This window comes from Rana temporaria, chromosome 7, assembly GCF_905171775.1.
Source record: "Rana temporaria chromosome 7, aRanTem1.1, whole genome shotgun sequence".
NCBI classification, from domain to species: Eukaryota; Metazoa; Chordata; class Amphibia; order Anura; family Ranidae; genus Rana; species Rana temporaria.
In genome coordinates this window covers 168,960,789-168,973,564 of record NC_053495.1, presented here as the reverse complement: position 1 = coordinate 168,973,564, position 12,776 = coordinate 168,960,789, and the positions used below count along the sequence as shown (strand labels likewise).

The 12,776-nt window shown below is 43.9% G+C and overlaps 1 protein-coding gene across 3 annotated transcripts in view; it reads right to left on the bottom strand.

Moving 5' to 3' along the window:
• RABGAP1L (RAB GTPase activating protein 1 like) overlaps positions 1 to 12,776 on the bottom strand; it is a 471,992-nt gene that overhangs the window by 139,537 nt on the left and 319,679 nt on the right. For all 3 annotated transcript variants that reach the window (XM_040360398.1, XM_040360397.1, XM_040360396.1), the window contains exon 14: positions 11,210 to 11,323. In XM_040360398.1, the coding sequence (XP_040216332.1) occupies positions 11,210 to 11,323 (114 nt within the window). The remainder of the gene's footprint in view (positions 1 to 11,209; positions 11,324 to 12,776) is intronic.

Sequence of the window (12,776 nt, the reverse complement as noted above, 5' to 3'; positions counted from 1 at the left end):
AGGCTGTAGTGCAAATTGCAGAAATCAGTAGTATGTAATGAAAAGTGTAGGGGTCGGCAGTAATTTGAGTGCAAGGGTCAGGAGTAACACAAGGTAAGGTGGTCAGTAGTATGCACATAGAGTGCAGGGGTCAGGAGTACCTAACAGAGTTCAGGGGACAGTGGTAAGTAGCGCAGAGCTCAGAAGTCAGTAGTATGTAATGAAAAGTGCAGGGGTTCAGAGTTAGTAACACAGAATTATGCAAAGTCAGAAGTACCACAAAGTGCAGAGGTCAGAAATAAACACTCAATGCAGGGGTCATGAGTACACAAGCGCAAAGGGTCAGAATAAAAGTATAACTAAACCCAAGAACAAATGCAATAGATTGTAATTTACAATTCTTAAAAGGTGGTAACTGCATTCATTTTCTTTTCTTTCAAGCTAATAAAATGTTCAGCAAATACAGAAGATACCTGTTGATCTTCTATGAGCTACACCAAATAATATCTTCCTTCCTAGCTATCTTCTGTAAACCACCAATTGCTCTGCCACCCATTTAATGGAGATGAAGAGATAGAGATAAGTTTGCAGTACTGTATACACTCGAGTATAAGCTGACCCGAATATAAGCCGAGGCACCTAATTTTACCACATTAAATGGGACAACTTATTGACTCGAGTATAAGCCTAGTGTGTCCATCTGCATGCCTCACTGTGCCAATGCCTAGACTGAGGTTTAACATGGGAGTCTATGGAGGGGGTGCCCGGCTTTGAAAAAAATCGGTGCTCCCCAGATGTAGGTCCCCAGACAACAAACTTTGCATACACGTAGAGGATAAATGGGGCTACATGTGTGCCAAGCTTCGGGTCCAGGGGACCTACGACCGGCCGGTACCGGGTCCCCAAAATCACCGGAGAAATTACCGTTTAACATGGGAGTCTATGCAATGGGTGCCCCGCTTTGAAAAATTGGTGCTCCCCGGCCGTAGGTCCCCTGGACAACAAACTTTGCACACTTGTAGCGGAAGAGTGAGGCTACATGTATGCCAAGTGGGGTCCAGGGGACCTACAGCCGGCCGGTACCGGGTCCCCAAAGTCCGGGTGATTAGGCGCAAAAAGGTGACTCGAGTATAAGCCGAGGGGGGCATTTTCAGCACAAAAAAACTCGGCTTATACTTGAGTATATACGGTATATATCGAAGAGCAGCCTAAAGGGGACAACACTAGCTCCTTCCAGCAGTGGAGGAGTTATATAAACACCCAGGGACAGGTGTTATTTGTAGGATTACTGTACCAGGTAAAAAAAAAGAAAACAAATGCAGCGACCGCATCAAGGATTAGTAAGCTGCAATATATCCGAATTTTGGCTTTGTGGTTAGTTATGTAACACAGTGACAATAGGCTCTGATGCGCTTGTTGATAAAAGTGCTGGCACAAGGCCTTGCTCAAATTGATAGGATTAATATTTTTCAGCTGCTATGAGAGAAATTTGTATGAAACTAATCACACCATACAGTTTGACTCAATGTATTATTTCTCTGATCTAAGGATAATTCTGTGCATAGATTTTAGGAGGGATGTTAATCAAGCAGGTAGAATCAGACCACCCTCAGGACAATGGCGTTGCAGAGTGTTCTATTAGCTTTTATGCGTGGCTTGGTAGAGCCATAACCTAAAATCTATTTAAACTCCAAGAATTAACTTCTCTCATTTGCTCCTTTTTTGCTCTGTTAAAAAACATCATTGAAAGCATTTTGTTCTATCTGTTTGATAAAGGCAAAAAACCCATTGAACCTGCCAGAATTCGTGTTGGCTAAAAGGTTCCTGTGCGCACTGCCCTTGCTGCAATCTTATTGGCTACATTGTTCACAGTTATATCTGAGGACTCATGTAATGAAGAAGAAAACCTAAAATGACAGGCTTGCGTCTCCATAGATAAAGTATTCTTTATGAGTGTTGTCACTCTCAGACAGGAATTGTGTGTTCCAGGTAACTAATGTAGCCACCGTATCTACAGGCTGGTAAGTTGCACTACATTAATAGATTTATATATGCTTTAGAAAGTTTATATTTTTGGAAGGACTGGTAAAATGCCAATTAAATCCAACATTTTACTCCCAGAGTAAGCAGATAAGGCTGGGTTCACACGGAGCGGATCGGTTGGATGGACTCCGCTAGCTCAGTGGCAGATCGCTCCGTTGATCCCCGCTGGGCAGGCCGATGACAGGTCCTTCTCTGCTCACTGTCAGAGCCCCGCTGTTCTCTATAGGGAGATGGGATGAAAACAGACAACATGTCCGTTTTCATCCGATCCGATGGACGGATATCGAATGTATCGCCATTCGTCTGTTTTGAGGGTATCTTGTCGGATCGGATGGCAGGCGGCTTTCAGCGGACACAACTCCGCTGACATCCGCCTGCCCATAGAAGTCAATGGGTGGCACGCTTGGTTCCCCCTGAAAAACAAACAGGTCGAGCTGAGCAGGCTGATCGTGTGAAAGGGCTCCAACGGTGCACACAGGGTCAGAATTACCGTTTACTACCTGTAGGCACAAGTCTTGTGTACAAGGGAAAGTAGCTTATTTCCCCCCCTTGAACATATTCCTCCCCATCAACACACACAGTAATCTCATAAAAATTATTTACACAGTTTCAATATTCTAAGCTGGGTAAGGAAATTAACTGTGCTAAAGAGGTGATGCTTGGGCGCCTACAGGCTCCAGTGATGAAAAAATGCCAAAAAATAAAAAAAGGGGGAAGTGGTTTTCTGACACGGAAATGTCAAAGACAAACTATATTGGCACACCACGAAACAAAAAAAATCAATCATTTTATTATAGCCTTTTTAAAACCTAACATCAAATATTATAAAATATAATATAAATAATATTATAATTATAAAAAAAATAGGGGCTACATACAATGGATATAAAAAATCTACACACACCTGTTAAAATGTCAGGTTTCTGCGATTTAAAAAAATAAATGGAGACAAAGAAAAATAATTTATAGATTTTTTTCCACCTTTAATGCGACCTATAAACTGTACAACTCAATTAAAAAACAAACTGAAATCTTTAATTGGGGATGTACTGTAGCTGTGTTCAGATTGAAGCCATCACATTCAAACTCATGTTAAATAGGAGTCCGTACACACCTGCCATCATTTAAAGTGCCTACGAATAACCCGAAATAAAGTTCAGCTGTTCTAGTAGGTCTTTCCTGACATTTTCTTTGCATCCTACAGCACACCACAATCTCCCCTCAATGTCTTTATTGACCTTGCATTCTGCACTGGTCCAAAATCATTTGGTGGAGGGGAGGATTATGGTGTGGGGTTGGGTTGGCCCCTTAGTTCCAGTGAAGGGAACTCCTAGGGTGTCAGGATACCAAGACAATTTGGACAATTTCATGCTCCCAACTTTGTGGGAATGGATTGGTGATGGTCCCTTCCTGTTCCAACATGACTGCACACCAGTGCACAAACAAGGTCCATAAAAACATAGATGAGCAAGTTTGGGGTGTAGGGATTTGACTGGCCTGCACAGTCTTAACCTCGACCTGATAGAACACCTTTGAAAAGAATTGGAGCAGAGACTGCGAGCCAGGCCTTCTCGTCCAAAATCAGTGCCTGACCCCACAAATGTGCTTCTGGAAGAATGGTCAAACATTCCCATAGGCACACTAAACCTTGTGGACAGCCTTCCCAGAAGAGTTGATGCTGTTATAGCTGCAAAGGGTGGGCCAACTCAATATTGAACCCTACAGACTAAGACTGGGATGCCATTAAAGTTGACGTGCTTGTAAAGGCAGGTGTCCCAATATTTTGACAATTGTGTGTGTGTGTGTGTGTATGTGTATATATATATATATATATATATATATATATATATATATATATATATATATACACATACACACACACATACATACATACATACACACACACACACACACACACACTGCAATACATATAATACAAACAGGCTTCTCCAAATCCAGGTATCTGTCAAAGCATTTGCAGAAAAGTTGCTATATTAGGACAGAGAGGGTATGCAGATGAATATAATCAACAGGATATGGCACCATATAGTCTGCCAGGAGGACATAGAGGCATAAAAGGGATCCCAATCTCCATTAATGTACAGCCATGGCCAAAAGTTTTGAGAATGACACAAATACAAATTTTCACAAAGTCTGCTGCCTCAGTTTTTGAGATGGAAAATTGCATATACTCCAGAATGTTATGAAGAGTGATCAGACGAATTGCAATTAATTGCAAAGTTCCGCTTTGCCATGAAAATTAACTTAATCCCATAAAAAAAAATTCCACTGCATTTGTGAAGAAGGCTTCAGGGTGCCCAAGAAAGTCCAGCAAGCGTCAGGACCGTCTCCTAAAGAGGATTCAGCTGCGGGATCGGAGTGCCACCAGTGCAGAGCTTGCTCAGGAAGGCAGCAGGCAGGTGTGAGCGCATCTGCACGCACAGTGAGGCAAAGACTTTTGGAAGATGGCCTGGTGTCAAGAAGGGCAGCAAAGAAGCCACTTCTCTCCAAAAAAAACATCAGGGACAGATTGATCTTCTATTTAAAGAAATCAAAAACAGAACAAAATAGTCCAAAATGATAAACAGTGCTTGGTTATTGGTTAATAATGTCCAATTTCATATGGGGCATTCATCTGGTGACGGATTTAGAGATCATATAAGTAAAGACAGTCTATAGCGTATCCTACACCTTTTCCCAGAGAAAACACCACACGTGGGGCACACTCCCCTTCGGGGTACTCACTCACCAGAAGGCTAGATAATATAGGCAGTAAAAGGTATCTTTTTCACTGGATCCTCCGTTCTCTAGCTGGGGTCAATGAGGGCAGAGCTTTAGCTCAGGCATGCAATATAGGAGTTGTGCTTAGCTAAAAAAGCCTCCTTCTCTTCTGAAGACTCCTAGGATGTATGACACCATTTGCCTTGGCCTGGAAACCAGTAAGTAACAATACCGATTCTATTCACAGAAGTTGCTTTAATCCAAACATCAGATGACAGGTTACAGCAGAGGAACAGGTTGTAGCATTGTGCGGTCAAAAGATGATACTGTCTGTAGCTTACAATGCAGAATACCTGTGCCCTTGTTACATGTGGCCTGATAAGATGTCTCCATAGACAGGAAGTACAAAACTGAGGAAGAAGGGTGGAGATTGATCTTCTGCAGAAAATATGGTGAATGGACTGCCGAGGACTGGGGCAAAGACATATTCTCCGATGAAGCCTCTTTCTGATTGTTTGGGGCATCAGGAAAAAGGCTTGTCCGGAGAAGAAAAGGTGAGCGCTACCATCAGTTCTGTGTCATGCCAACAGTAAAGCATCCTGAGATCATTCATGTATGGGGTTGCTTATCATCCAAGGGAGTGGGCTCACTCACAATTTCGCCCAAAAACACAGCCATGAATAAAGCATGGTACCAAAACACCCTCCAACAGCAACTTCTTCCAACAATCCAACAACAGTTTGGTGAAGAACAATGCATTTTCCAGCACGATGGAGCACCGTGCCATAAGGCAAAAGTGATAACTAAGTGGCTCGGGGACCAAAACGTTGACATTTTGGGTCCATGGCCAGGAAACTCCCCAGATCTTAATCCCATTGAGAACTTGTGGTCAATCCTCAAGAGGCGGGTGGACAAACAAAAACCCACTAATTCTGACAAACTCCAAGAAGTGATTATGAAAGAATAAGTTGCTATCAGTCAAGAATTGGCCCAGAAGTTGATTGAGAGCATGCCCAGTCGAATTGCAGAGGTCCTGAAAAAGGGCCAACACTGCAAATACTGACTCTTTGCATAAATGTCATGTAATTGTCGATAAAAGCCTTTGAAATGTATGAAGTGCGTGTAATTATATTTCACTACATCACAGAAACAACTGAAACAAAGATCTAAAAGCAGATTAGCAGCAAACTTTGTGAAAACTAATATTTGTGTCATTCTCAAAACTTTTGGCCACAACTGTACTGTATCAAACAGTAGATGGATATGTGGACAAAAAAAGTTGAGTTACTGTTCTAAAGAGTTATAGAAGTTCCATATAAGCTGACAACAGATGTATTATTATTATTATAATACACGATTTATATAGCGCAAACAGTTTACGTAGCGCTTTACAACGTATAGGGACGACAACACAATTACAGTACAGTTTAATACAAAAGGTACAGGAGGGCCCTGCTTGTAGAGCTTACATTCTAAAGGGAGGGGGTGGTGGTACAAAAGGTAATAGTATATAGGAACTTCCAGTTTTGTACCAGGAGCTGGTATTCCCCAAACTGGGTATGGTCCAGGTACTTGCTCCATAGAGAAAAGGGTAAGCACCATAATAGCACACATGCACACCAGGCCCATAGTGCATTAGAGTTATATATCAAGTCTAAGTGCTGGATCACACAGGGGCAACCCGACTTACAGCGCGACTTTGCAAGGTGATTTGAAGGCGATGAAGGCGATTTGAAGGCGATTTGAAGGCGACTTCAGCGCAACTTTGAGCAACTTACAACACGACTTAAAGACTTAGAGGTCCCGCAAAAAAAAAATATTAAAAGTCAGCAGCTACAAATACTGCAGCTGCTGACTTTTAATACATGGACACTTACCGGTCCAGCGCACCCGCAATGTCGGCAGCAGAAGAAAAGCAATCGCTCATCTCTCTGCTACCCCCGCCAACCTCAGTGAGGGAATCAGGAAGTGAAGCCTTGCGGCGCTTTCTGTGTTTCCCAGAAGGTAGCGGGGGGAGGGAAGTGGAGTGAATCCCGTGGGAGTCTCTCCCCGGAAGTGGGTGCACCCCCCCCCCCCGAAAGGTGCCAAATGTGACACCGGAGGGGGAGCGAAAGTTCAATTTTTGGGTGTAACTCTGCTTCAAAGTTGCCTCCAGGACAGCTGACTTTGGCTGCGGCCAATCACAGAATAATCAGCTCTGTGGTAGGGGTTTGCCTGGGTAAACCATTTTCTTTTTCCTGTAAAGTCGCTTCAATATCTATGGAGATAGAAGTCTCCTTAAAGTAGTACAGGAAACTTTCCTGAAGTCGGAGCAACTTCAGTAGTGTGCATTAAGACAGCTCTCATTCACTTCAATGGAATTTCTTATGTCCAGCGACTTGGAGCAACTTGAGGTCTGACAAGTCAGATCCCAAGTCGCTGTAGTGAGAACAAAAACCGACACTAAATGTTGAAAGTACACCAGCCTTCCGTAGCATACTAGGAGCCCTCCCAAGCACTTACACTCAACTTTCCTGGGCTCCCTCATTAATGATTCAGTGCTTGGGCCTAGAAGCCCATCACTAGGTATAAACACTGTCACAAGATGGACGGGGCGTTAAAGATACCCTGTCACGTTTTCCCTAAAAAAGCAAGTGACATAATTGTCAATATACTGCAGAAGACGACAGATCTCAACTCTTTAAAAACATTTTACACGTGCTATGACTGTAAGTGGCATACTTTTTCCATTTGCACACAAAGGGCCAGATTCTCAAAGGCGTTACGACGGCGCAAAGCCATTTGCGCCGTCGTTAGTCCTAATCTGGCCCGGCCTATCTATGCGACTGATTCTTAGAATCAGTTACGCATAGATATCCCTTAGATCTGACAAGCGTAAGGCTCTTACGCTGTCAGATCTTAAATGCATTTTTTTTCCCGCCGCTAGGTGTCGCTGACGTCGTTCTCCCCGTCGCTTATGTAAATTAGCAATTTACGACGATTCCCGAACGTACGAGCGAACGACGCAGAGAATTTACGACGTTTACGTAAGCGTAAACTTGCCCCTGCTAATATGAGGGGCAAGTTTACGTAGGTCCGTCGTATGCCATGTTAAGTATGGCGTCGGGTCAGCGTCGACTTGTTCCATCGGTTACGTCGTTTTCCTAAGTCGTCCGCGAATACGACTTTACGTCAATGACGCCCACGTCGGCGTCATTGACGTTTTCCGTCGAGAACTGGAGCATGCGCACTGGGCTATTTTAAGCCAGGCGCATGCGCAGTTCGATCGGCGCGGGGGCGCGCTTAATTTAAATACAAGCCGTCCCCTTTGAATTACGCGGCCTTACGCCGGGCCAATTACACTACGCCGACGCAAATTACGGAGCAAGTGCTTGGAGAATACGGCACTTGCTCCAGTAAGTTGCGGCGGCGTAGTGTAAATGGCTTACGCTACGCCGCCGCAGATTCTACAAGAATCTGGCCCGAAGGGCGTGTTTTTTTTTTGTTTTTTTGGGCAGACTTCATCTGTAAATTAAATGGAAGCAAACAACTTTGCTGTAGCTATAAAAGTGTTAACTTTGCAAAGGCCCAGAATATTTAAGAATTCTACCCGTGAAGCCCAGTGTCCTTTATGCCCTACTGTCCTAGCCTTGTGTTCACATTGTAGACCTGTGAGCATCTGTTATTTGTTATGATCACAGTAGGAGCTTTCCAGCTCTGATCTGAAGAGCACCGTCTCAGCAGAAAGCTCATTGAGTTCTGTATTCAAATGCATTAAGGTTGACAAAGTCACTTATAGATAAACAATCAATCCTACATTTTAATACACACCTGGTATTTCATAATGAACACAAAGCTGTAAAAGGAGGAGGGCGAAGGAGGTAGACACTTATATGGATTCATTCATTGACGTAAAGAGACTCTGAGACTATTTTTAAATATTAAACCAAAATCATGCCAGCAAAGAAAAGGGTCATTATCCCTCCCTCTGATATCCTTGGTCTTCAGGGGCTTCGCTGGCAGAAAGTCTTTAGCATTTGGAACACTTCCTGGTGTGTGAGATGCCCTGTCCCCTACTACACTCTATGGTTTCTTCCTCTAGCATCTACATCACTTCTGTGTCCTAGAGTGACCTTAGAGCCCAGAGGAAGGAACCAAAGAGCACAGGAGTGGACCAGCTTATCCAACACGCATGAAGAGTAAGGCCTCATTCACACGGACTGACCGGTCGGGTCCGCCTGTCAGTTTTGACGGCGGACCTGAATGGCCGATCCATGCATCCCTATGGAGCGTCAGATGTCAGCGGAGACATGTCCGCTGACATCCGACCCTATCCGATCCGCTAAAAACAGACGTATGGGGGGCACGTCCCCATCCGTCCATGCGGATCGGATCGGGTAAGATCTGATGAAAACGGACATGCTGTCCGTTTTCATGAGATCGCTCCATAGGAGACAGCGGTGACCGACAAGCTCCTCCCCGCTCAGTGAGCAGAGAGGAGCTTGTCATCCGTCGGCTCAGCGGAGATCTGCGGACTGATCTCCCGCTGAGCTGGCGGGAGCAGGCGGACTCCGGAGGAAGTCTGGAACTCTGCTTTAAGTTCTAGCATGTTGCAAAGTTAATCGTTTATTTCTAGTTTCAAATTTGGAAAACCCCCATTGTATGTTTACGTGTTCCCATTCACATCACAGACCTAAAATAATTAAAAAATTAATATTTTTATACCCTTTTAGTTATTTTTTTGGAGCAGGGCTATGCTGTATATCAGGGGTCTCCAAACGTTTCATGCAAAGGGCCACTTTGTTGTCCTTCAGACTTTAGGAGGGCCGGATTGTGGCCAGCAGGGGCAGAAAATGTCACGGGCCCAGCATCAGTGAGAATAAATATGGCCTCAGGGTTGGTGGTCAATAGGAGGAGAAGTATTCCCCCTATTAGTAGGTGGGATGGTATCCCATCATTGGTATCTGTGGAAGATATAGTGCCCCATTGTTGGTGTCATTTGGAGGAATAGTGCCTCACATCAGTGGAAAGAATTGTACCCCAAGGGCCGGATTCAGGCTAGCAAAGGGCCACATCTGGCCCTTGGGCTGCAGTTTGGAGACCCCTGCTGTATATAGAACTCTATAGGCAGCTTATAAACTTTGCTGAACAAATTCAAAATTTAAATTAGAGGGACAGAGGAAAAACATCACTATACAATAGGGGTGCAAAGGATCGTCACCGATCCGTGATCCGAACGGGTCACCCCGTTCGGATCGGCACACCCCGCGATCTGCGGAGCGCTCCGGAGCCTAGGAAAGTCCCCGGCTTCGGCCTAGCTCTGGAGCGGCGGCCATCTTGCTCCACCCAGTGTGCTTGCCAGAGCCCAGAGCACAGCATGACACGCCTCCCCGCCTCAGCGTGTTGACTTCTGTAGTCAGCGCGCTGAGGCGGAGAGCCATTTCACGCTGTGCTCTGGGCTCTGGCAAGCACACTGGATGGAGAAGATGGGACTCAACTACATTTTAATTCTAAAAAAAAGTAAGTTGGCAACACAGCACATTATCATGATCATTTAGGTAAATGCAAGCACATAATTCAAAGCACATCCCTGGCTTTCTTCCACAGGCTTGCACTAGATCAACAAATGGTATGATTTTGGAAGATAATAGTGCACCTATCCTTCAATCTTTTGTAGGCAAACTTTTTTTTTTTTTTAATATCCTTTTATTTAATTTGCCACCGTTTTTGGCAATAAGTGTAGGGAATGTTGATACTATTTATGGAGATCAAAGCTTATACGGTGTGGTCATTTTAAGGAGATTACTTTTTTATCTGTACATTTGAAAATGTTTCTTTATTGCTGATCCGAAAAACGATCCGATCCGTGACTCCTGATCCGAGGATCGATCCGATCCGTGACTCCTGATCCGAGGATCGATCCGATCCGTGAGTTTTTTGATCCGTTGCACCCCTACTATACAATGTACCACTCAAGCCTTGAGATATTTAACCCTTTGTTAGGACAGACAGTGCAGAAACCAAGTTACCAACTAATTTGTGGCTGGGTCCCCTGGACATCCACCACCTCCCAAAGCTTCTGGTTGGATTGTCTTGTGGATGATCCGTCTATGCTTGCATGAGACAGAAGTGCAATATAAGAACATGCATAAATCTTCCCAATGCTCTACAATGAGTCCCATAGAAAACAATACACTTTTGTATTAAAAATGTTTGCTAAAATAGCCACAGGCTTAGTTAGAACAAACCCTCACAGTCTTATAAAATATATCAAACAAATTACTAGTACCGGTTTAGCTACCGGACCTGCATGCCTTTGGATGATCAGAAAAAACCCATGCAAAAACAATAAAGCATACAAACTCCATTTCATTTAGGTCTCCGTTAGAAACTTAGACCATGATCACAGCACTTTAAGCACTATTAAGAAACTGCCCGACAGAAAAAACAAATGGACAACAAAAATATAGTGTTTGCATCTTCTTACCTTACAAATCTTGTACAGAGAGTCTTGTCCATCGCCCTCCGAGTCCTTGAAGTATTCGTGTGCAGGAAACGTTCGGTGGATATCTCTTTTGATAACGCTCTCTTGAGCTGAATCCTAGTAAAAGAACACAAGTCACAGTTATTAACTTATAAAGGCCAAAGGCTGGCGGTATGATAAATCCCACAATACCCAATGGCCCTCGGTGAATTATCTCTCTCTCTAAAGTAAGAACAGGGAAAAGAAATTGACACTTACATCAAACCGTGTCAGTTACTTGCGACAGAAACATCTCATGTCAGCCTAAGTAAGGAAGTGCCTGTGGATACGCCTCTCATAGAATTGCGAGGTATGATTTAATTGAAAGCAGGATATACTGTATATTTAAAAAAATAAAAAAAAAGATTAACGCGGAAGTCTAGTTTTCAGATAGGGGTCACTGAGACAGGATGATATAGAAAATAGTGGCGGCTCTAGACTTTGTGAGGCCTTAGGCAAAACTTAGACATGAGGCCCCCACTCACGTCCACATACCTCCCAACTGTCCCTGATTTCGAGGGACTGTCCCTGATTTGGAGCAATGTCCCTCTGTCCCTCATTCTCCTTATTTGTCCCTCATTTTGGTCTGATCTATATAGATGTATATAAAATGCACTTTTTATCTATCAAAAAGTGTTTCCCAGTGCTAAACCTTTCATCTGATTTCCAATTTGCTGCATTTGTAAATTCCAAAAGCCAATATAAAGGAATAGTAGTGGTAAAAAAAAAAAAAACACTTGTGGGTTTAACCAATCTTTTTTTTTTTGTACAATTCTCCTTTAAGGGGGCGTGGCAAGGGGTGTGTCCTATGCCTGCATACTTTTGCTGATAGGTGTCCCTCATTCCATCTCAGAAAGTTGGGAGGTATGCGTCCATAATGGGAAAAATAATTCCCATTCCACCTCTATAATCTGTCTGCATGTGGCGCTACCTGGAGGACACAGAGGGGGGCGCTGGAGAGAGCCGAGAGTGGCAGAGGGAAGACTCTTCAGGTCGGCGTGGCGCTGATGCTATAGCAGCGCCGCGGCTGCATACTAGGAGAGACCCTCAAACATCAATCCGGATCACTCAGTGGGGACACTGACAGGGTCACCGGGGGTCATTCGCACCCACTCGACAACCTAATTTGCCTAATTAAAGAGCCGCCTCTGATAGAAAATGATACATAGTTCACAGTGGTTTTAATGAGCTCCTGGGTATAGGGGAGAGCAATGTCCATTCGCTTATCTCCCCCACCTAAAAAGAACCTGGAAGCAGCCACTGGATCACCCTTAAAATTATTAATGACTTCTAAAAAGACCTTTATGGCCTTGGAAAACCTTGTCTGATATTCCTGCCCCCACAAAATCAGTTTACTGTATCAGATCGGGCAGTGATTGTGATTGGTTGCCAGAGGTTACAGCTCATCATTACCACTTACTGGCTGGTTGCTAGAGGTTACAGCACACATTGCGGCTCACTGATTGGTTGCTAGAGGTTACAGCAGATAATTTCTTGTTGATTGGTTGCTAGAGATTAATGTACAGTAATA